A 25,944-nucleotide genomic window follows, 5' to 3' on the forward strand; every position below is an offset into this window, starting at 1 on the left:
CAGTTGGTGCACCTCCAGTGGCACTGGGGCGGCTGGGTGCAGGGTGCTTTTGGGCCGTCGGGCGCCCAATAGATTTCAATGGGAAATCTGCGTGACGAACAAAGGCTGCAAGCTCGGGGACGGAGATTCTTCAGGTGCGACCACCACTTTGAGGGGTAAGTTGGGTAGCTGTAAGTTGGGTAGACACCCAGGAGTTGGGCACAGGGGGCAGTGGGGCGCCGGGGTGTCTCTAGGTGTCGGGAAATCTTACCCTCTGCTGGTCGCGGTTGGGGGGTCCCTGGAGTTGAGGCTGCAGCCGTCGTCAGGAGCTTCGAGGGGAGTCCTTGGGTGCTGGATTCTTTTTCACAGTCGCCGGGGGGACGTCCTCGTGGTCTTTGTTCACTCGGGCACGGGCTGGGCTCAGCGGGTGCAGAGTGTGCTGGATTCGCGGTTCCTGGTTGGCACCAGGATGGCAGATGTTTCAGCAGAACCACTGCTCGTGGGAGTCCCAGTATTTAGATGAGCAAGGCAGTCAGGTCCTCCGGGGTTTTTGAGCTTGCTGACCACAGGAGACACCGAGATTTAGCAGGAGCAGGTTCGGGGGTCAACAGACCGGTAGGGCGGGGGCCAAGTCTGTTGGTGTTGTCCTCTTGTTATCAGCTGCACGGCTGGTCTTCTTTCTTCTTGTAGTTTCGGAATCGGGATCTGAGGAAGGAAGGTTCAGGGTGCCCCTAAATACTAAATTTAGGGGCGTTACAGGTAGGTAAAGGTCAGGGACCAATGGGTCCCTTCCCTGGGGTGGGTACACCCCTTATCCTGCCACTCTACAGTGGGAGGGGGACAGAAGCCTAGTCCTGACTCGGTAGGGCTGCCCATCCTCAAGATGGTGAGAGCCCGGAGTTGTGCTTTACCTCGCCTCCCCCACCTGAAGGGTGGGGTTGGCAGAGGCTGGCACACCCCCTTTCCTCACTTTGGTTTTCCCGCCAGAGTAGGGGTCAGAACCGGTGGGGGACAGTTGCAGAGTACAGCAATTGGTCTGGAGAAGCTCACAAAGGCGGCATGCCTTTGAAGCTTCCGCTGCCTATCCTGGGGGAGGAGGCATAGCACCTCGCCCCAGGATGTGCATTGTTGCAGGCCCACGAGAGCGAATGGCTCTCGACCCAGGGGTCCAGCAACATGTCTGCTGTGTAGCAGCCTAGGTAGCCTCTTAGTCAGGACGCTGGTCGTTGGTTAGTTTCAGGGGGCATCTCTAAGATGCCCTCTGTCGTGCATTTTACATTAAATCCCACACTGGCATCAGTGTGGGTTTAATGTGCTGAGAAGTTTGATACCAAACTTCCCAGTCTTCAATGCAGCCATCATGGTGCTGTGGAGTTCGTAATGTCGACCTCCCAGCACCATATACTCTTAATGGCAACACAACACTTACAGGGGCCAGGAATGGACCTGGGCACTGTAGGGGTACAGGGATCCTGCACCTGTACCCTCACCACTGGCATAGGGCACTCAGCTAGAGGGGTGACTGAGGTATGCCAGGGCAGTGGTTTGTGGGCATGGCACACAAGGATGGGTGCCATGTCGTCTCTTTGTTTTGTTCTGCACCCACTCAGCCTGCAAAGGCAGTGTGTGTGTGACAGGGTACAGGGCCTCTAAGGGTGGCACAATAAGTGTTGCAGCCCTTGAGGGCCTTCTCTGGTCACAGTGCCCTGGGTACCTAAGGTACAATTTACCAGGGGCTGACATGTGGCCAGAGATGCCAATTGGGTTTAGGCTTCAATGCAGTTTTAGGGAAGGAACACAGGCCCTGGGTACCCGGTTGGCAGGAGCCCAGGGCACACTCAGTCAAAGTACATCAGCAATTCAGCAAAAAGTGGGGGCATAACATGCAAGAAAGAGGGCACTTTCTCACACTCGTTTCTGCTCCAAAGTCGTTTTTCGACGTCAACATTCGTTCCCGGTCTGAAGTCATTTGACGCTGATGCTGGTTTTGGCTAAAAAATGTCCTTCAATGCTAACCTGCTGGTGGGCACCAGAGATGTTTTTGGGATACAGGGAGGCTAGGTCTTGTGAGGCTCCGAAGCCTTATATCGATGCCAGCCATGGCTGGAGTGCAGTGGCAGTCTGGGAGGCTGTGACTCCAAGTGAGGGCTGGAAGCCCTGCTCCTCGAGGGGTGGTGAGTCCCTTGTGGTATTCACTGAGTCGCGTTAAGCCGATGTTGACTGCAGGCCTGGGTTCTCAGAGTCTGGCAGTGATCAGGGTCGGAGTTGAAAGCTGCTACTTTGACATAATCCTCAACGTCCTCCCGGTCGATGTCCTCCTCATCTCGCTGCTGTTCCACAGCACACCGTGCGAGCCGACAGTCACAATGGTTATGGATGTTCTTTGACTGATACACGAGGCAAGCGTAGCCAGGAGGCCTTGTTATTGTCCTGGGATAGGCACACAGTGCAGATGGCAGGTTGGTCTGTCCATGGGTACTTTGAATAGCACTGTGGACAGTATCTGAAAAGTGTTTTTTCCGATAACACAAGAGCATTCGTGAACACGAGACTTGTGGAAAAGGGCCCAACCGGGGAAGAGTCACAGTACGGGCGAGAGGATCACCTTCAACGCAGAAGTGCAGTGGGGGATCACAACATTGAGAAAAACCAGAGTACTCGAGAGACCCGGCGAAGATCGCCACGTGGCGTTGACTCAGAGTCCAGACGAAGCACGTCAGAACCCGCTAGCAGAAAAAGAAAACAATCTAACTATGGAGTCGATGCCCATGCGCACTGCCAAGTAAGGGAGTGACACGAAAGACTTCTTTGAGCAAAAAAGTTTTACACGTCGGAGCCCAACATTAGATGGCAGGAGTATGCACAGCAACACATGTCACGAACATTACGCGCACAGCAAGTGCACGCTTGTGCAACACTTTTAACTGAGGAGTGTGTCTGGAACTGCCAAGGTTTGCTGAACACTGGATTTTGATGCAAGACTTTTCAGGAGCTGCCCCAAAATCTTGTAACTCCCCACTCCTCCCTATTAGGAAGGCACCTACTAGCCACGTCCTCGAGGCTGAACTAAAAATCTTGCTGCCTATGACACTCTCTTAAGGAATGAGAATTTGCCTGGCTCAATACTGCACTTTTTATTTTGGATTTCAATACTCATAAGAACATTCAGTGCCTCGCATTGCTTACACTTTATATGCAGATATGGCTTTTGCTTCCTGCACTGACAAACTACAACACTAATTATTGTTTTTCCTGGACAGCAATGTCAACCACACTCTGGCAACAGTTTTTTTTCACCAACAAGAAGTGAAAAAAGCCATCATCATAAGCAATGGGATAACCTCTTAAGCAAAAGACTCTCTCTATGCAGCCTTAGACACCCTCCAAGAAAGATATAAGCTGCCAGTTTGCATCACGGATCCCACAATGCCTGGGGTGAAACCCTTTCTCAAAGAGAGAAAGCATGGGACAACCCTGATCAGCTTAGCTCAGATTCATTCCTTTCCCGGCAATATTCACCAGGGTTCCTCTGGAGCCTTCTATTTCACCCCCCGAGCCTCTTATACTTCCTCGGAAAGTAAAAAGCAAGACCACAGACAAAACAGCTAACATCGAATTCAGCACATTCCCAGCAGTGCTTACCAAGGTTCGTTCAGCCCTCTCGATTTTGCCTCTAAAGCATCATAAGCGACCTTAGAAACCTCAGACTGTGTTCTTCTCCTCAGCTAGTTATGTGCAGACATTAGGAGGATAACAACAAACCTTGCTATTACAACTAAGTCATCAACCAACCCTTCTTTACTGGAGGAGCGTAAACACGTTCATCCACAAAGACATGGAACTCTCCTGCAGTTCCACAGGCAGCACTCAGGCCAGAGAAAAACCCAGGCCTGTCCCTCCTCTGGAAACAAATGCATTTGCGGAGTGCCTGAAAAAGCATGGAATTAAACACAATGAGGAAAGGTATTAGGTGGGCCACATTATGAACTCACAATCCACAAGTCGCTGTGGCACAATTATATAGGGTTCCTGTGTTGTGCAGTTACGCGTCAGATGAGGACAGTTTTGCCGACTTGTATTAAGTTCCCAGAGAGACAAGCCTGGTTTTCAACTCACAAAAGAGATGAACATTAAGGAGGAATTACAGAAGGCTACATGCTCCAGACCACAAAAAAAGGCTCAACAATGTATGACCAGCCATGACGGCTGGACAGGAGATGTCCTTACCCAAGTCATCTGGTGTCTGCAAGACAGAGGTCTGCAGTTTCTCCTCTAGCTGGAAATCCCTCTGGGCCAAGTGATCGGCACTGAGGGTGGCTGGAGAGGCACTGTGAGATCTGGAGCCAGTGGCAGAAAGCGCTGGAGAACCACTTTCAGAGCCTGCAACAAACAAGAAGAAGATTAATGAGAGCTCAGGACAGCGCTGATTTCTACTTCACAGAGGACATCCAAACACAGACACCAGGGCAAGCAGACAGTGGTGTGCTGCATTCCAGATGTGTGCACAGCTCTGGGTTGTGTATGAAAGATGAGGAGGACAATTGAGTCTAGACATACCCCAGATGACCAAGAATCTGGGGAAGAGCCAGAATACCTGGGCGGCCAGGCCCACAACGAGCAGTCAGAGGGACATCTTCACTATTTAGACTCTCAGACAAGGGAGAAACGGTGTAAGAGACACCACATGTTTAGGCAGGTGGTCAGATAATGGTTACAGTAGGCAAGAAACATGTTTGACCCCTAGCAAGTGAAAAGGACCTAGGACCCTCACTAGGACAATAGACACCGACACTGCCTAGGGCTCAAGGCACGCAATGGGTGGTACAGGGAACAACACACATACGATGATACCTTGGCAGGCGATGAAGTATTTCTCAAAATATGCGACGTAGTACCCATTAGACGATAAATGTTTCTAGGCCCCTGACAGTAATACAGGATTCATCAGTTCGATGATGCAGCAGGTGAGATGGTGAAATGCACTTAGGCAACACCCAATAACAAAATCTTAACAGCTCCCAATTTTACTGGGACCTGCTAGTAGATTTCCTGACTGCAAAAACAGTCAGGCTATCAGACTAGAGGGGAGTTGGACTAAGCGTAGCTCATCAGAAGACAGGTGCGCAAACTGAGCAGCTAGAGGGCTGGGTGGTGGATTCTCCTCACCTTCAGGTCCAGGAGGCCCAGTCACAAGGCGAGTAAGATGGCATTCTTCTGGTGCCAAGTGTCAGTGGCAATGGCCAGGAGGATGACTCCAACCTGGGGCTTGGCCAAGATGGAAACCGGAACAGACGTGACTCTGAGCTCTCTGCAAGGCCCGCTCAAATATCCTGCATTATCCTTGCAGCATCCTTGTCTATCCATGGACTAATTACATCAACAGATACCATGGGAGCAAGTGGAATAAAATTACATGGTTCAGCCCAAAGGCCAGACAACTATAATTTAGTGACCAGCGCCTGTAATGGAAGCAGCCAAGGCCTCACTGATGGAGACACAGCTGGGAAGCCGAAGCGCCTTGACCACATGGAATGTGTGGTGACCGGTGCATGGGGAGAGCGGGCGTGGCTCAGGACAGCAAACTGTGACTGGAAGCCGAGCAGGCCAGGGCGGCCTGCAGCCCTGTGTTAAACCGGCGGCCAGTAGCTGGGACCGCACAGCTGCAGCAGATGGCGAGGATGGACTGGCCGCTGCCAATACCAACACAGACTTGACTCAGAGCCCAGCGGGAACCCCGGTCTGCCCACACAAAAGGTGAGGAGGGGAACACCGCAACCTGGGACCGCAGCGTGCATGGGGTCTGGTGGACGTGGATCATCTGCTTCCCTTCCGGTGCGCAAAAGGGGACAAGATATGAAGTAGAATTGAGGGATCGGAAGGCATTGGCGACCTGCAATCCCGCATACAGCGAGCAGAGGCACTGATGAATGACCTGCTCGCTGCACCACTGGAGCGCATAACAAATCCTGTTCCTACCACTGGCGCCATGTGTGCCCAGGCACAGGGAGTTGTGACCGATTGTGAGATATGGGGGGTGGGGGAGGAGGCCAGCTGCCAATACCATATAGTGACATTGGCCTAACCACGACTGAAACCAGGCCCGTGCAAGGTTAAATCCGACCCATGGGCGAGAGGGCTGCATGGCAGGGGACGCCCTACACTGCACAAGAGCACTCAGCAGGAGCAATCGCTGCCCCCCCCCCCAACCTTTTCTTGTTGGCGGGGGTTTCAGCATAGTGGATAGGCAGTTAACAGTGCCATATAAGCGCAAATGATCGCCCAATCAAGACCCACCAGGTACACACTGTTGCATCACCCCAGGAACAGAGTGACCCCAGACCTGTCCACGCAATAGTTGTACCTTTTTGTTACGACTGGACAGGTACTATGAAACAAATCGCAGTTTGTTTATGAGCTACAAATCTATATGAAAGAATGGTGAAAACCAAAGAGGAAAACTGCCCAATACCATGAAAAAAAGACATCATGGAACTTTATGCAACACCGACCCGGCAGCAAGTGGCCCGCTGAGTAACCTGGAATCCACTCTCGTAAAACGTTCAGAGCAATTTGAAAATATCCTGCCAGCAGTCCTGGATACAAGGGACTGGTTAGAATCCACGAGAGAGCTGGTCAACTTAGAGGTGAATCTATTCCGGACAGATCATTAAAAAATTAGTGGAACGAGCAGATGATGCAGAATCGTCCCTCACTTACATGCGGCGCACACTACAAGAGGTGCAATCTAAGCTCTAACTCCTGTGAACAGAAGTGACTTGGGTACAGTCACTAGCAGAAGACGCAGAAGTCCCTTCGCGGCGCAACAATATACGCCTCCTGGGTATACCTGAACGAGCCGAGGGTCCCAACATTGAGCTGTTCCTTGAAAAATGGCTATCTGAAATGGTGCACGAGGGTCGACTTCCTAAGTTCTTCTACACTGAAGGGGCACTTCGCATCCCGGAATGTTTGCCACCACCTGGATCGTAAATCCCCTGTCAGCAATGGCCACACTACTAAATTATAGAGACCGGTATCTTATCTTGCAGATCTTCCATGGTTCTGCATGGGTGTCGCCATTACAGCCTATCCAGACTACAAAGCGGAAGTACAACAGCGCCGAAATTCCTACGTAGCTGAGAAAAGACACAACTGCATTTACTGGGCCTGAAATATGCTCTCCTCTTACCGACTAAACTTAGGGTGGTAGATGGAGAAACAACTCTCTTCTTTCAATCCCCTAAGGAGGCATGGACCTGTCTACAACAGAAAGGAGTACAGATGCCCGTGGATAGTGACAAAGCAGCCCGCAGATGAGAGTGCAATCGCCAGCGGAAAAGGAAAACTAGACTTCCTGTGAGCCGCAACACGTTGAAGCAACTGAACACACACAAGTGGTAGCTAAAGTGACACAACACAGTCGCAATCCCTTTGCTGTTCTGGACTGAGGGGGGTGGGGAGGCAGACATACGGCCCAATTTACTCAGCATATGCAAAGGGTACACTAATATGGATAGCCTCGGGGGTCCCACTACAGGTAGTCTCAAGCAAGTTGGATCTGGAGGGCCGTTAGGTTATCCCTGAGAGGGCAGCTCGATGGAGACCCTCTGAAAGTAGTGTCACTATATGCACCCAACTCGGAACACTCTGGCTTTCTGCAGCAAATTACCCTGGTGCTACTACACGACATACTGAGGGGGATGGGGGGATGACTTTATATGTTATAGACACAAACATGGACCGATCGATATCGCCACTACGTGGAGCCACCTGCACCACAACATCACATTCCTTCCAACAATGGGTGGAGAATAAGCAGATGTGGGATGTGTGAAAGATAATAATTCCAACCAGTAGAAAATACTCCTATTCTCAGGTGCACCGACTGCACACAAGGTTGGAGCGGTTTCTCTGCACTATCACACTACACAAGACAATACATGACAGGGAATACCAAGCTCACCCCATCTCGGACCACAATCCTCAATGCAGTGGGGTAAAAGCAGGGCACTCAGGAAGTATTCCAGTACTTCCATGGTTCCATTTGGAGGGGGTAATGGGCTGAGCCTCTGACAGAAAAGAAAACACCAGTGCAGCATGGTTCATGGTCTTTTTCGCAGCGGAATGCATACATGCATTGAGACCAAATGCCGGCTGGCTGGCAGCTCTCAGAATTATGGTTCTCCGCCAAACTAGCAAAATATTTGTAATATTTAATAGTCGGGACACCATGCAGGACAGGCTTAAACTGTCCTGATCCCCATAAATAAGTAGTAGTAGTGCACACTTGCAACCGGCGGCTCAAATCTGGTACTGGTGGTACACGTGTGGTCTTGGTACTAAAACCATTCAAAATTGTTGGTGGTGCTCCCGCCTTCATTGCTGAGAGCTGCCCGAGTTCGCTAACTCTCTGACATGCCTCTTATCTCCCTCACATCCTTAGATTCTTTTTTTTTAGCTTGTTCTACCGCTCTCTTTTATCATGATGGATTAACACTTACGCATGGTCTTTTAGTAGCTAGCTCACTTAGGCCCTGAGTACCATAGGGCAGCTAATGCGGTTTCATGTTCAAATTTCCATTTTTTCTTGAACTGCGCTTGCAGCTCTGGTGCAAAGTGTGCGAGATATGTGTAAGGGTGTATGTGTGGGAGTGTATGCGTGTGAGTGTATGCGTGTGAGTGTATGCGTGTGAGTGTATGCGTGTGAGTGTATGCGTGTGTGTGAGTGAGTGTGTGTGAGAGTGTGTGTGTGTGTGAGTGAGTGAGTGAGTGAGTGTGTGTGTGTGTGTGTGTGTGTGTGTGTGTGTGTGTGTGTGTGTAAGGGGTGTGTGTGTGTGTGTAAGGGGTGTGTGTGTGTAAGGGGTGTGTGTGTGTAAGGGGTGTGTGTGTGTAAGGGGTGTGTGTGTGTAAGGGGTGTGTGTAGTATGATGTATTTCTGCAGGGACATCACAATCTTTAAGGCCCATGGCACAAACCCAGTATGATATAGGTGTTGAAATTGTACCGGTGAAGACTGCTGCCTCGGCAGACAAGGGCTGCTGGTTCAAGCTGCTGGTCTCAGAATCAATATGTAGGAGGGTTAGACTAGCAACTTCTTGTTCCTCGCCAGTGAGCGAGTATCCAGACCCGCCATCCATCTCGGTGGAGAAGGGCACATGCCCGTCAGTGCCAAAGCCGAAATCTGAAAGGATAATGAAACACAGTTAGTTTCACTGAATGAGTCAAAAAGGCCCACTCGATCATTAGTGGTTTGTAAAAGTCTTTATAATAAAAATAAGATAAAAAAAGATAGCGGAGGTCAGGCACAAGGGTAACCCCCATACTGTTACTCCATGAGTCTCCCTTCGTTTATATGCACGGGGGGGTGAGACCTTTCCTTTCATTGCGGACACCTGAGTCGATGCCTCAGCATAGGGTGTAGAACCCCACCCAAACATAGACCTTATTCATCCTTTTATCATTGTTGCCTCATTTTCATTACGTTTCTTTCACACACTTGATATGAAAATACGAAGTGAATGGCCACAGGAATAGAGGTGTTCTAAGCCTTTGCATCCCATAGGCTGCACAGCAGACCAAAACAATGAAGTGGAAGGGTTACAAAGACTAGTGTATTATATGAACCAGTCGACAGACTGGTGATTATAACATTTTACTTCTCGAGCCTGGGGAACTGTGGCATGTGGATCTAGAAAAGATATCAAGGTTGGAGAAGGATTATGTTGCCCTGTAAGCATCCGTTCTTGGCATGAAGTGCTGCAGACTCACATGCTGTGCATACTCCTGCTATCTACTGTTGGATCCGGATGTGTGCAAGTTGCTTTTCTTCGAAGAAGTCTTTTGAGTCACAAGGTGAGGTGACTCTTCCTCTTGTTAGATTGTTTACCAGCACCAGGGTGATAATGGAGTGTAAAGTAAGTATCTGTAAAGAGATGTCCACGCATATGAAAGTATAGACCAGAACTGCAACGACCATAGGTGTAAGGGCAGGAGGGTGGGCGCATGTGAATCTACATCACTACATACCAAGAATAGATGCGTACAGGGGAAGGGACATAATCCGTTTAAGGCATGTGTGGCTGTAGATACACATGTGTCGCACAGACTGTATAGCAGTGCTCTCTAAAAGCAGTGGCTAACCAGTGGGCATTGCAGTTTTTGAGAAAGTGTACATAGCACTGCTTGTCCTACATTAGCTTCTTGGTGTGCTAGAACATCTACACAATAGTGCTTAGTGAAAATGTGTGATGTAGACCAAGTAGCTGCTGTACAAATGGAGCCGCCTCAGATTACGGGCGGCGTTCCTTCCTGCCATGAAGCCGGATTGATCAGGGCGAACAAGAGCCGTAATTACCTGTATTAGGTGGGAAGCCAGAACTTTAGTCAATATTTGGGCTTTGGCATTCAGCGATGAGATTGGCCTATAGGAGGTACAATCCTCAGATGGTTTTCCATCTCATGGATGACCACTATATTGGTCAGGCATTGATCTGTGGGGAGGGAGCCCGAGTCGCGACTTTCCTTGTACAGTTTAAGCAGATAGGGGGCAATCTTTACGGCTGTTAGCTTATAAACTTCAACGGGGATCTTGTGTGGCCCACTGCTTTGCCCGGGTTCAACTTGCAAATTGCCCGCACTATTTCTTCATCGGTGAACTCGTCCCCTAACAGTGCCCTATCTATGCCCTATCTATGCCTGATAGGGTCTGGAGTCTTAGATCAGCCAGCAAATCACGAGATTCGTCTGCTGCAGCGGGAGCGGCCGGGGAATTCAATTAGACATAGTAAACAGCTAAAGCATTTGCCACCTCCTGTCTTCCCCGCACTCGTAGGTCTTCGGTGTGTATTTCTAGGACCCAGCGATTTGCTTTCTCTTTCGTCAAACCACGGCAGAAGTTTCCCCGCTCTGTTTCAGACTTCGTAAAGGTGTTTGTTGGGCTGCCCGGTGACTAGCCTTGGTCCCTGTGTCTCTGTACTCCCTTTGCTTCAGGCTTAGTGTATGGTGGATGTCCTGTTCCATTTGAGTAGTAATGTTCGCTTCGAACTCTGCGATTTCAAGCTCTACCAACTCCATTTGTGCCCTCTTATCCTCGTTCTGTCCTACGGTCTAAAGGCCCTGTCCCTTTATAACAGTTTTATATGCCTCCCAGAGGGTCTGCGGCAAGTCCACCTAATGCTTGTTTTCAGCAAAATAATACTCAGTGGTCTCCCGAAGACCCTCTTGTATCTGGGGTATCTTGAAATACCGAGGATGGAGTTTTATTCCACGGCAATCCCGCTGATGTGGGAGGCCATGTACCGCCCATATTTGGGAATGATGCGAGATGCCCTAGGTAAATGGCGGACCTCCCTAAAGTGGGGCAAGCACTGTGACAATGTAAGGATATAGTCTATATGGGAAAGACTACCATGGGCCCCTGAATGGAATGTGTATTGCTGTGCTGTCAGATTATGGGCGCGCCATACGTTCATAAGACCAAGAGCCAATAGAAAGTCCAATGATCGACGGAAAGTCCCCGTCAATCTGGGAGGAAAGCAATCAGTTTCATCATTGAGTGCAAAATTAAGATCACCACCTAGTAGTAATATACCCTTTAAAGGACGGAGAAACAGTGCAGTTAAGTCAGAAAACACATTATCATGTAAACATGGAGGAGCGTATACAGAAATTATGTTAATCGATTTACCCTCCCATAGTCCAGCGATTGCCACATAGAGACCCCGAGTATCTGGCCAGGCGTGTTGAAATGTAAGTGGTAGTGTTTTGCGCATTAGGATGCCCACTCCTCTTGAGCCAGTGGTATGCCCCACGTGAGCCACCATTTTATATCCCCACCAGTCGAAGGCATGATATGTGTTTCCTTTATGATGTGGCTCCTGAAGGAGGGCTACTTTAGGGGAATGTTTCTTAACGAATTGTAGGACAACCCTTTGTTTAATTTTATCTCCCGATCCATTGACATTCCAACGGATGATGCTACTGGATTGGCCATGGAAGCACGCACGACTGGAGTAATGTGTCTCGCTGTCCAGGTGTACGCAGGAGCAGATGCAGGGGGAGCACCTACATAACCGGAATGGATCATGTATCAGCAGCAGTGTACAATAAAAACACTGGCATAACAACATAATTAATACAAGAACAAAAACCTCAAGTCGTATCCCCCCTGCCGTCCTGCATGACGGACCATGAATTGCCTGCCCCCTCACTATACAGAGCGCCTGTCGTCCCATAACATCATACAAACTACAAGAGATCACTCACCTACCTGCCCCATTAAAAGGACTACAAGAGATCACTCACCTACCTGCACCATTAAAAGGAGAAATCTTACCAAAATTGCATCTCAGCACACAGTTATTTCACTGCACTCATACTGTCAACGGAACAGCGTTGGGTATATGGAGAGCCAACATTACATTTGTGGTATTGAAATCCAGTGATGTCGAAGATCTGACCAACGTTCAGGAACGGTCCTTCCAGGATTGTGGTCAACGGGAATGTGGGTCATTACAGATCAAGCTGCTTGTTCTTGGTGGGTGTTCGAGCACCGTGGTAGAGCTTCGTGGTCCACTTGCTGTTTGGATGCATCAGTTTCTCGCCATTTATGTCCTGATTTAGGCTTTGCTTTAGAGCCTCCAGCTGTCAAGCCTCTCCCAAGCTTCGCCAGGATTTGTGAAGCACCAGGTCTTACTGTCTGCTTCTATTCTGAGCTTTGCCAGAAAAATCATTGAATATTTTGGCTCTCGTTCTCTGAAGCACCTTTTGACTTCCAGAAAGCGGTTTCTCAATTTTTGGACTTTTAGTGTGAAGTCCAGAATGAAGGTAATGGTGGCATTTTCATAGGTTGGTGGTTGGGCACCATGAGTCACCTGCAATATGACATCACGGTCCCGGTAGTTAAAGATACAAGCTATTATGGGGCAAGGAGGCGCACCCGGTTAAGGTGGGAAACCCAGAATTCGATGGACATGTTCCACCTAAAAATAGTTGGAGGTCCTTGGGTTGCAACATCTCGATTATGCTTCTACAAAGAGGTCCACTGCCGGACCTTCTGAGCACTCAGGGACTCCAATAATAAGAACAGTGTTGCTCCTTGAGCGGCCCTCGATTTCTTCCACTTGATGCTCCACAACCCTTGCAAAAGTACACAGCTCACTGACTTGGGTTTTCAAGGTTTTTTTATAGGTCTTGAGGGTGTCAATTGAATCCCCCATGTTCCACCCTGATTAGCGTGACTTCTGTAGACACAGAGTCAAATTTGTGCTCCACCGAGCTACGGAACCCCCTGAATTGCCGCCATTATGTCATGTAGTGCGAGTGACTCTCTCTTCAGGGGTAACTATTCTGCAGGAGTTTGTGTTTCTTGGGCTCCAGTCAGAAGGATCGGGGACTTCGGGTGTCCTATATTTTGCAAGTTTGTTTTCATGAGTACCGCGGGCCCTTTACCTTAATAGTAGCCAGGAAAGTGAAGGTAGCGGCATGCTCTAGGGTATGATAGTGGTAGGGGCCATGGAGGAGGGATCACCTCTGTAATTGCAGCTGCCTGCCAGGAGATCATCAATACCCACGCTGTGGTGTGTTGGTTTTCCCACCCCTCGCCTCCCCAACCTCCACAGACAATTCCAACAGTGAACCTCACCGTCTGCTTAGATGTATTGCCACCAGTAAGGATCATCTAATCCGAATATCCAACAAGGCCTCTTTTGGACCAGGTGGGCCACAAATCTGAGGATGATGCGGGCAATACCAGGGGGCCCCAATGCAGCCAAAATGCACCGCCGCCGGGGCACTAGTTCCAAGCAGCTTTAAATCAATGAGCTTTACAATTTGTTTAGTGGTCCAACCGGCTAGTCAGGGGCCTCAGTCCCGAGTCAAACTGGGTGTTTATGGAGTTAATGAGTTCACCTTTCCTCAAAAAGTGTTTGCAGGCAGCTCTCAGGGCCAAGCATTTTTCTCAATAGCCACCATATTGTGGTTTACAGGGCCCTCAGGTTGCACCAAAACTAGGCTCCCTCATGTCAGAGTGGGTAAGCAGGTGACACTGCCCCCACTCCTCTTTATAAATCAAGTTCTGTAACTTTCTATTGGAGCCAAGGTGGAGAAGAGGGCCGCAGGCACTGTATGTTGGCTGCCGTTTGTCAGTCTCACACAGGTATAGAAGCAGGTGGTGCGGCTGCCGTCAGCAGTTTTGTCAGGCCCTGGGCAGATCAGCGGACCGTCGCAGCTCTTGAGGCCGCCTCACACAAGACGTTTAGCCCCCTACCTTGGAAGCAGTGAGTAGCGGGGGGCGGGCGCATCACAGCACGCTTCTCTGGTGGTGCCTTCCCTAGGGATCGGATTTTGTGGCAGATTTACCGGCGACGTCGGTGGATGGCGAGAGCTGCTTCAGAAAGCGGCCATTCCTCTCAAAGGTTGGCCACACACCCTATTTTTATATACATTTTGATACCAGGAACTTTGTTATCCAGTAAGTACTCACTTTTTAAAATATAGAATTTTACAGATAAGTAAAACAGTCACCTAAATACGCCTTTACGCACAATGCTTTCCTATGGAGGTTAAAGGCATAGATAGCATACAGGTATTTGCAATCGACTTCCGGAGATCTTCTTTGGGATTTAGAAGTCGTAGAGAATCAAGGTCTAAAGAACCACTAGCAGTTACTCATTACCTGCCCTTCGGCATCCGGTTGCAGAGGTGCCGGTAGGGTTGGTAGCTCTGTGCACTACGTCAACTGAAAGAAAGGGGGCCACCTAGAAACAGGCTGCAGAGGGAGATTTGGGGACAAGTCCAGGAGCTACCAACACAAGCCTCGGGTCACAAGGGTCCTGGGGACAAGGGGGCACAGCCGGTTCGTCGGTATCCGGTCTGGTGAAGTCGGATACAGAGTGAAAACGTCAGCTGGGCCCTGTGCATCCCAATTTCTTGCAGTTGTTGGTCTTGCCGGTTGAGGGTTCAAACATCAGGACAGCTGGGCCACTCTGGAAGTGGGTCTCTGCACTGCAGACCTCCCTCAACGGTTCCTCGGCCTCAGTGTCACTGGTCTTTGCTTGCTGCAAGGGATTCGGTAGCCTGGGTAGTGATCCTGTGCGTCTGCAGCTGGGCCTGGTGACCGCTCACTTGGTGAGGGGACAGATCTGACCTTTAGGAGGACAGGTACATCCTCCTGGGGGACTGCTGTGTCAGGCTGGCTGGTGAGCAGCAACTCAGTGAACCAGACTCCGCTCTTCAGTGCCTGTGGAGTAGCTCCTCTACTACAAGGGAGACTGCTTGGTAATTTGCAAAGGGGTGGGATTAATGGCAGCTAGTCAGCTGCAGGAGTTGCCGCTGGCTGTGACTGTCGCGACTTGGTAAGCATGTTAAATCCATCTCTGGGACTTGTTTCTGCCTGATGCACATGCTTAGGAAAGGCTTTAGTTGGGTTCCTTTGCATTCTAGGAAAACCCTAGTCCAGGCGTTGATAGTGAGCCGCTTGGAGAGTGGGAATGAAGGCCTTTTTTCCAGACTTCAGGTGGTACAGAATATGGCAGCACACCATGTCTGTAATCTTCCGCAGCGATCTCCTTCTGAACCTTTACTACGTTCCCTCCACTGGCTTCCTATAAAGAAGTGTGCACTTCTTAAACGTGTGTGTTTAGTTTTTATATCATTACCTGGGAAGGGACTTTGTATTCTTAAAAAGACAAGTTGTAGCCATATATCCCGGCACGCCTGCTCAGATCCAGCAAGCTACTGTTGATACACCCCAAACGTATCCGCACAGCCAGGTATGGTGGCCGTTCCTGTTCCTTTTTAGCTTCCAAAGACTGGAATCAGCTGCCCTTATCCCTACGCTCCTGCTCAGACTTGCGTTCTTTTAAGAAATCCCTTAAAAAAAGGCTGTTTTGATCTTTAATCATCTTATGGAATTGTGAGCTTTATTCACTGCTCCGGCGCCGAGAGATCCCCCTGGGGATGATTTGTGCACCTAATAAAACTAAAATCAAATCAAATTGGTGCAGGAAGGCAGGCCTTGGCATCAAAAGTCCACAGCGAGTCTTCTGCTCTTCTTGGTCAGCTCCTCTTAACCCATCCAATCTAAGTTCCTGGTGTCAGCGGTGCCACCTATGCTGACCAAGTAAACGCAGTGACTTCCTCGGTCTTCCTCATGCTTAGAACGCTAAAAAAGAAACTCCCTTACATTCCTGCTCATCTTCAGAAAACCTTTAGCACTTCACTGGTGATGGCTAAATTGAACTATTGAAATAGCATTTCCTCAATGCTCACCAATACATTCTGAATAACCTGCAAACATTGCAGAAAGCGGCAACCAGACTACTTTTGAAAATCCCAAAATAACTGTTGGTGTCTAACGCATTCAGGAGACAGCACTGGCTCCCCATTAAAGAGAGGATTACCTCAAGTCGCTCTGTAGGGCTTACAAGACGCTTTATGGCAATGGTCTGGAATTTCTCCAACAGTGTTTCACCTGGTACTCCTCAGACAGGACCTTATGTTCAACCACTGCCAAGCTCGCAGTTGTCCCTAGGTTCAAGCGAGGAACCTGGGGAGGCCGAAGTTTTGTGGTGGAGCCCTTCTACCATACAGCAAGGATGCCCCTAATTTACTGGCTTTCAGGAAACTGCTGAAGACCTGGCTTTTAACTCCTCTTAGTCTTCCAGTCTTTTTTCTTCTCTGTGCTCTCCATTGCTGTTTAGCTAGCGCCAAGACACCGGTATTTGCTGCGCTTAAAAAAACCTAATAACATAACATAAAATAAATACTCAATTTAAGGGCGTTGAGGGAAGTGACAGGTAGAAGCCAATGGGGCTACTTAACTTTAGGGTGTCTCAACCCTCTATAGGACCACTTCCTATAGAGGGTTATTTGCCAAATTCCGGCAAAACTAAGATGGTGGAAATCTAAAAGTCGTGTTCACTTCAGGTAGCCCACCTTAGGGGTGGTACTAGCCTGAGAGCGGAACACACCTCCTGACTAGCTAAATTTCCCATCTTTCCTGGTGCCAAATGGGCCCGGGGCAGGCGGCGACATTTCCCCTGTCTGGGAAAATCTAGGTTCACATATCAAAGTCAGTACAGTAAAGAAATGGTCAAGTAGCACTGATTGCTTCGAGCAAAAATCAAAGATCAACGCATTCACAATGCCTAATTTTTGATATCACATTTGCAAATTTATGCAATTTATTTGTATTTAAGTAATGATTCGTAGACGTGGTAACACAGTTGCTTTCTCATTGCAATTGAAACCAAAAACATTTGCAAAATTTGGTGCTCAGGTACGGGGGGAGGGGATGGAATGTGGAAGTGATTAAAGTGAAAATGTGGGGGTGGTGGACAAGGACAGGGTAGTGTGACATTATACATCATCGTCGTATGTTGGTGCTGATCCGGCCTGTTTGAAAGGTCAATTGTCTCACAGAAAATGCATAGCACTATATGAACACTGTCACATTGATTACAGTTGTCCTGGCTTGTGTTCAGGTTGAAGTCGACGTTTCGACCCCTTTGAGTATGTTAGGTAAGTTCAGCCTTAGGGTGGGGTCTTGATCAGGACTAGTGGGATGGGGAGCACCTAATTAGACATCCGACGTGTTCGTTAAAAGCTGATTGGTTGTGTAGAGTGGGGCTCAGCTGAGCTCTTATGAACAAAATAGATGTACGGCCGTCAGTGCACGTACGTTTGAAAGAAGAATTGCAGGTCAATCGATCACTGTCAATGTCTGAATCAATCTTTTCGTGAATAGCCCGGCTCCATAGCTACAACAAGGCCTTATTTTGTTCATGCAGTGTCTGCAGGTATGGCACACAGGAGGAGTGCCTTGTTGTGTCTTCCCTTTTCTCATCACCACGTTATGTTAGGTTAATTGGATTTAATATAGCGCCCGACTCACCCAAGGGTATTTCAGGGCTGGGTCCGTTTAGCAAGTATCCGAAGGGAGATGAGATTGGGAGTTACAATAGGTGGGCTTTCAACAATTTCCTAAATTTGCAGTAGTTAGCACAAGTGCGGACATGTACCGGAAACTTGTTCCAATAAAAGAGGGCAAGGTAGGAAAAAGCTCTACCCCCACATCTCGTTAGGTGAGTGCAGGGGACACACAACAGGGCCTCATCACATGATCGTAATCTTCTGCAGCGAGCGTATGGGTTGATTTTCAATTACAGATATCTGGGTCCTTTGCCTCGTAACGCGTTATAGGTAAGAGCATAGAGCTTAAAAATGCACCTTTTTTAGCGCTCCCTTGCTTCCTATATGCCCTCCAGAACGCTCCATACCCAATTCCAGACTCTTATTTTGCCCAAATCAACAGTGTGTTGCGCGGGTTACTTTGGGAGAACCGTCCGCCTCGTATCGCTATGAATAAACTCACCATGGGTTGGTACGACGGAGGGATAGGTTTGCCTGATATTAGGCTGCATTATCAGGCGTCCCAATTGACGGCTATTAACAGCTGGGTGTTTGGCCTACATGACGATCCCAACTTCCGAACCGACCATTGGTTCATGGGTCGTAGGGGGATTCAACCGGGCACTGTATACCAACCCCCGCAAACTCCACTTGACTGGTCCCACTGCCCGAACGGTTGACACATAGCATGTAATTACGAGAAGACTGGGGTGGAAAAACCGAGTAACAAAAGCAACACCGCTGTCTGTGGGAACCGGATATCCTGGGTTTGATAAGTGGGACATGATAGGAATCGCCACAGTAGGGGACATGTGGGTGAAGGGTAAACTGGCTATATTCTCTGACCTCCAGAACAAATATCACCTAGAACCAACGGAAATGTTTAGATATCTCCAAATCAGATACGCCATCTCCACAGCCTGGTCGGGGGACACCTCCCTGATTCCTCCCCATTGGAAGATCGGTTGATATTGGATCCAATGGAGCGCAAGGTTATCTCCCTAACATATAAAAAATTGGTGAACAATCGCACTGACCCCATGCATAAGCTCCGTACTATCTGGGAATCTGATCTTGGGGTTATTGAAGAGGAAGATTGGAGAGACGCTCTCGCCTCTCCCAGAGAGGTAGCAATCCCTATGCGCCTTCGCCTCATACAACTCAAGATATTACACAGAGTATATTTTGATGCCAAGCTATTTTTCCGACTGGGGAGACGGTCAGATCCACTCTGTCTCCGACATTGCAACCAAGTTGGTACTTTCATACACATATTATGGGGGTCTCCACGCATACAACACTACTGGGAGGGAGTGACACGCCAAATGTCCAGGGCATGTGGCAAACCTTTGAGTCCCTCGCCCAAGCTTTGTCTCCTCAATATATGGGAAGCCACTGACCTTTCTCAAATGGAACAGGCGTGGGCCGGAATGGGGTGGAACGTTGCCAAGCGTAATATTGCACAGAAATGGGGGCAAGACGCCAGCCCCAAGGCGGCGGACTGGGCTAAGGACATGGACGGGGCAATGATTGCTGAGAAAACTGTTTTTAAGGGAAGGGGCTGCCCCAGTAAATGGGACCAAAAGTGGGGAAAGTGGCCATAACAGTGGAAATGAGGCGTGAAAGACCAGAACTAATGGCCCGCCTCATGATAGATGAAGTGCACCCTCCATAGGCGATACGAGCATGGATCGAGACGATACCCCGATACGCATCCCAGGATATTGGGTGGGACGCTTAACCAACTGAAAGTAATAGTCACGATTGAGGACCCCCCGAGGGAGGGGACTGGAGAGAACGTTCTGCACATTGTACGCATTATTTGATGCCAAATAATTGTTTTCTGCTATCGATGAGTCATCATGACTGTACTGTAATTGAATCAATGCACTTTCTTATGAATAAAAACAGTTTGTAATAAAAAATGCACCTTTTTACTGCTGTCAGCCAGTGCAGCTCCTTAAACATTGGAGCAGAAGAGGTGCCTGACAGGAGGCTGAAAATGAGCCTGGCTTTCGTGTTTTGAACGACCTGTTAATTTTGATACCACAGTATCGTTAGCTGCCGCCAAAAGAGCATTGCCATCGTCTAATCGGCTCATTACTAGGGCTTGGATTAAGGTTCTTCAGGCCGATGTAGGAAGATACGGAAAGATTCTGTGCAGAAGAGGCATGTTCTGATAACATATTACGGCAGTGGTCAGCGTATGATCTTTCATCACGAGATCCTGATCCATTTTTATCCCGAGATTCTTGAGAGAATGTTTAGGGATAGGAGTGGGCCCCGATTGGGAAGGCCACCATTCATCTGTCCAGACAGATGAGGCCCTGATGAGCAGCATGATCTCAGTCTTGTCCGCATTTCATTGGAGATAATTGTCATTCATCCAGTTGGAGATGGCGACCATACCCAAAGCAAAATGTTTTTTGGTAGCAACTAGATGTGACTCAAATGTAAACATTTGTTAAATAACAATAGATACCTTGAGGATTTATTCAGTAGAAATTAATTAGTTAATTAGGTAGTCACAATAGTGATCTTAATTTCCTTGAACTCAAAACAGAAAAAGAGAAACTCACAAAGTGCAATAATCGAAAAAAATGACCCAAGTTCATTTTTAGTTTTTTAACAAAAATAAATTTGTATTTTCAATTTCTGAAGTAGTGAAACAATACACTTTACATTTCATGTACGGCAACATAAAACTACTGTCTTCTTTGGAATCTCATTAGCAGTAGTCAATGACATTTCTTACAAACAAAACAGAGCCAACCACATGTTTGGCTATATATTGAACTTAATCCATATAAACTAAAAGGATTTTTTAGGCCACCAATGCTTTTTAGTTGTGTAAGAAAATGTCGCAGCGTCGACGTTTCGGTCTCACTCTTGAAGAATAATCACAGAGACCATCCTCAGGACCGAAGTTGCACCATGAATCTATTAAAATATATACATACATTCTATTAATATACTTGAGTTCATAAATTTGTAGTGAATATACACGAAAGGAAAACAGGTGTGATCTGTTCCAACCACCCAAAGTGTGGTTGCTATTTAAAAGAATTGGTAATTTAACAGAACCCGGCACCTCTACACCACAACAAACTAGTCTCCCATGAATAGTGCAAAACATAACCACCAAATGTCTGGTAACAACAAACTCAAAACTCAAAACTCACTGCAATAAGAAATTCAGCCTGTTCTAGGAATTTGGCAGCGTATTTACAGCGTTCCGTGAGAAACACAATCCTGGTTTCAAAGAACCAAAAGAGAGCACAGTTACTAATCACACCTTAAAATCCTGTGTGAATAACATGTAGTAGAAAAACTACTACTGAAACATACCAGCTGTTACTCGCCGACAAGACGGCAATACTCGTCTCCTCCGTAATAATCTAAGGAAACAACCGTTAAAAAACCATCAGCAACAGATTCCACTGTACCCGTCTAGATATAAATCAATATCCTAACACAAAAGCGAATTTCACTTACAATTCAACGTCTGATTCTAGCAGCTCTGAGTTCTGCCTCTCACTCTCCAAGTCAGTCGAGCACCGGCTGCACGCTGGCTACGGGATTTTAACTCCAGCGGCATGCTGGTCTCGATACGAAAAAGCGAATCCGCCATCTTGGAGTGATATTAATTCAAGTAGGCAGAAGCCCTCCCAGTCATAATCCAGTCAAAAACGGAGCCAAACAGGCAGTACAATACTATTAGAAGTAACTAATCTAACTACAACAAGTGTTATATTAGCACGCTGGTTCCGGGATTTTAACTCCAGCGGCATGCTAGTCTTGATACGAAAAAACGAATCGGCCATCTTAGAGTGATTGTAATTCTAATAGGCAGAAGCTCTACCATTCAAAATCCAGTCAAAAACGGAGCCAAACAGGCAGTACAATACATAGCATTCGCATATGAGATTATTCTCAAAGCCAAAGGGCTCTATGATCTTGGCAAGGGGGGGGGACACATAGATATTAAACAGAGTGAGGCTCAAACATGAGCCCTGTGGGACACCCCCGTCTAATCACATTTTGTGAGATGTACATGGGTCAAGGATGACAGTTTGACATCTGTCTTGCAGAAACTGGCGGAGCCACTTAAGGCAAGACGTTTTATCCCAATCTCTCGCAGCCTCTCAATCATATGGACATAAGAGATAGTGTCAAATGCAGCTGAGATGTCTAGAAGCACGAGCATGGCCGAGTTGCCTGTGTCAAGTGTAAGTTGCAGGAAGTCAGTCACTTCCAAAAGCGCAGTTTCCGTGCTATGTCCTGATCGAAAGCCAAATTGCAAGGAGTCTAGGATTTGAATTGTGTGAGAAAGTGGCTCTGTATACACTGTTCCCTAATAGGTACAGGGTGTACAGAGTCCACAGTCCCCCAGGGGCTGATAGAGGTTAAAGTTAGATATAACCTTACTCTCTGAAGTGGTAGCTTGGTCGAGCAGTAAGGCAGTATCAGAGGACAGTGTAAAGCATTTGTTGTACACACTCAGTCAGCAAATGGTCTGACACACTCAATAACTGAACTCTAGGCCAATGGTTTATATATATAAAATATATGCTTGTTTTATTTTTAGAACCACAAAGGGAATAAAAATATACTTTCTCAGAATGAGAGGTTGAATATAAATACTTTTGCAATAAGCAATGGATTTTTGTAAATAGTCACAGTTGGTTGCAATAAACAATCCTATTTCCTAAACATAACCATGCATTGAGCTCAATGATAAATTCAGGTTATTTGTAATAAATTACTTTTCAGATTACTTTTGGAATTCCAGGTCTGGTTCCTAAATCCAGCCCTGGGACAATATTCAGAATCAAGTGGTGAAAGTCGACTGAATTACTGTACTGATTTTTAAATAATACTTAGCTATTTCAAAAGTTGACACTTACAAAATATTTCAAAGAAAACATTCAATGGATCTCTATGGCAAGAAATTCAAGTTGCAGGTAGAGTACTTTATCGTTACTTTTGTAATCCAGGTCTGGGTACCTAGACTCAGCACTGGGGTCTTTATCAGAAACAGGTAAGTAATTACGTTTGCAGAAATTGTACGATTTTAAAAGAATATTTCAAGATTGCAGAAATCAACACTTAGAAGAAATTTCACAGAAAAGCAGTCAATGGTTTCCTATGGAAGAAAAAGGAGTTAAAGGTAAGTGTAGTTGTGGGTACTTTTCAGAGTCAGTGCTGGGCACCAAGATCCAGCACTGGGAGCTCACCTAAGAGCAGGTGAGTAAATTCGTTTTTGGTACTCGGCTGATTTTTGGTGAATATTTTGAGTTTTGAAAAGTTCACACTTAGAAGAATTTCCAAGAAAAAGCCAGCCAATGTTACCCTATGAGGAAAATGAAGATCGAGGTTTAAGGGTAAGTTCTCGACTGGCAGAGTTGAAGTTCTGGGCATAGACTCAGGGGTCTCCCAGTGTCAGGTAGGTACAGTCAGTTCACCCTCAGCGGTTTCAGGACGGCCGGGTGCAGAGAGAGTTAGGCCCAATGTTAGCCTATGAGGAATAGGGGGGCCTGGTTTGGTGGCTGCTGACTAGCAGGCCACGCGGCTGTGGGAGCTGGGCTCCTGGTCACTCACTCAGGGCAAGTGGGGAAGTAGGCTAGTGTAGAGATTGCACTGCCAGGGCCACTCGGGCGGCTGGGTGCAGGGTGCTTTTGAGCCGTCGGGCGCTCAATGGAAATCAATGGGAATGTTCCGGTTAGGAAAAAGGCTGCAAGCCCGGGGACGAGGATGCTTCAGGTGCCACCACCACTTCGAGAGGTAAGTTGGGTAGTTGTAGGTTAGGTGGGTACCCCGGGATTGGGCACAGGGGGCCGCAGGGCGCCGGGTGCAGGGGTGCCTTTTGATGTCGGAAATCTTACCCTCTTGTTGATCGCGGTTGGGGTGGCACTCTGTTCTGAGGCTGCAGGCTTCTTACGGAATGTCGAGGGGGGGTCCCTGGGTGCCGGACTCGGGGTCACACTCTCCGTGGGGTCATCCTCAGGGTCTTTGTCCACTCCGGCACTGGCCAGGCTTGGCTGGTGCAGAGTGTGCTGGGTTCGCGGTTCCGGGCTGCTGCCAGGGGTTAGAAATAGGTTTCGGAGTAGAGCCTCTACTCATGGGAGTCCCAGGGGCTTAGAGCCAAAAGGTAGCCAGGTCCTCCGGGGTTTGGTGAGGTTGCTGGCCACTAGAGATGCCGCGCTGGTGCAGGTCCGGGAGTTGACAGGCCGGTAGGGCTGGGGCCAAAGCAGTTGGTGTCTTCTTCCCTTTTTAGCAGTTGCAGGGCAGGTCTTTGTTCTTCTTGCTCTTCTTGTAGTTTTTCGAATCTGGAATCTGGGGAAGGAAGGTTCAGGGTGCCCCTAAATACTAGATTTAGGGGCGTTACAGGTAGGTGAAGGCCAGGGACCAATGGGTCCTTGTCCTGGGGTGGGTACACCCCCTATCCTGCCTCTCTCCTGTGGGAGGGGGGCAGTAGCCTAATCCTGATAGGGTAGGGCCCCCCATCTTCAAGATGGCGAGAGCCCGGAGATGTGCTTCACCTCGCCTCCCCCACCTGAGGGTTAGGGTGGGCAGGCTGGCACATCTCCTGTCCTTGTATGGGGTTTCCGGCCAAGCTTCCCGCCAGAGTGGGGGGTTGCAGTGGCCTGGGGAAACTCCAAGAGGAGGCATGCCTTTGAAGCTTCCCTTTGCTCATCCTGGGGGAGGAGATTTATCACCTCACCCAGGATGTGCATTGTTGCAGGCCCGGGAGAGCAGGGGCTCTCCCACCCAGGGGTCCAGCAACGTGTCTGCTGGGTGGCAGCCTGGGCAGCCTCAGAGCAGACGTGGATTTTAGGTTAGTTGTAAGGGGGCATCTCTAAGATGCCCTCTGGGGGGCTTAATACATTAAATCCCACACTGGCATCAGTGTGGGTTTAATGTGCTGAGAAGTTTGATACCAAACTTCTCAGTCTTTAGTGTTGCCATTATGGTGCTGTGGAGCTCGTGTTTGACGAGCTCTCAGCACCATGTACTCTTAAATGGCAGCACTGCACTTACAGTGCCCAGGAATGGACCTGGGTACTGTAGGGGTACAGGGCTCCTGCTCCTGTGCCCACACCATTGGCATAAGGCACCCAGCTAGAGGGGTGACTGATATATGCCTTGGCAGTGTAGGTGATGGGCATGGCACACAGAGATGTGTGCCATGTCGACTCTTTGTTTTGTCCTGCACCCAGACACTCAGCCTGCAAAGGCAGTGTGTGTGTGTAAGGGTACAGGGCCTCTAAGGGTGGCACAACGAGTGCTGCAGCCCCTAGAGGCCTTCCCTGGCCACAAGGCCCTGGGTACCTAGGGTACCATTTACCAGGGGCTGACATGTGGCTAGGGTTTGCCAATTTGGAGTTGGTGTGTTTTAAGGAAGGAACATAGGCCCTGGGCACCTGATTGGCAGGAGTCCAGGGTACACTTAATCAAAGTACATTCAGCAATTTAGCAAAAAGTGGGGGCATACCATGCAAGAAAGATGGCACTTTCTCACAAATTGATTCTAGATTGGCTGTTAATTGTTAAGTTATTAAACCTTCAAGCAGTTTGTCCAAAAGGGGGAGTAGCGATATGGGACAGTAATTTGCCAGCACCTTTTGATCCAGGGTGGGTTTTATTCAGAATAGGTAGCGCAAGGGCAACCTTCCATTCATGAGGGATGGTGCCAGTTTCTACCGGAGAATTAAATATCTCCAAGATAGCCGGGGCAAGACAGTTGGATAACGATGCCATTACTTTAGGGGGCAGATATCGATAGGAGAGCCTGATTTGGCAGTAGTCGGTGTTCTACTAACTTTCTCTGAGGTAAAGGGTTGGAATCTATCCAAGGAATAGGTCCCATCTGTTATCAGAGCCATTTCACTGCTACTGTTGCTAGCAATAGTGGGAGATGAAATGTTGAATTTTAGATATATATTGGAGATTTTCTCCTGAAAGAAAATAGCCAGCGAGTCACAGAGTTCTTGAGACCCTATAGAAAGTTGTGTACATACCCGAGAAGTAAAACCTTGCACAATTTTAAAAAGC

General features: G+C 48.3%; 1 protein-coding gene across 9 annotated transcripts in view; it reads right to left on the reverse strand.

Annotated features, from left to right (window-relative positions):
* RALGAPA1 (Ral GTPase activating protein catalytic subunit alpha 1) overlaps positions 1–25,944 on the reverse strand; it is a 717,351-nt gene that overhangs the window by 418,684 nt on the left and 272,723 nt on the right. For all 9 annotated transcript variants that reach the window (XM_085627452.1, XM_085627453.1, XM_085627449.1 and 6 more), the window contains 2 exons: positions 8,984–9,160; positions 4,207–4,359 (listed from right to left, as the gene is read on the reverse strand). In XM_085627452.1, the coding sequence (XP_085483578.1) occupies positions 4,207–4,359; positions 8,984–9,160 (330 nt within the window). The remainder of the gene's footprint in view (positions 1–4,206; positions 4,360–8,983; positions 9,161–25,944) is intronic.

This window comes from Triturus cristatus, chromosome 9 (genome assembly GCF_964204655.1).
Source record: "Triturus cristatus chromosome 9, aTriCri1.1, whole genome shotgun sequence".
Taxonomy (NCBI): Eukaryota; Metazoa; Chordata; class Amphibia; order Caudata; family Salamandridae; genus Triturus; species Triturus cristatus.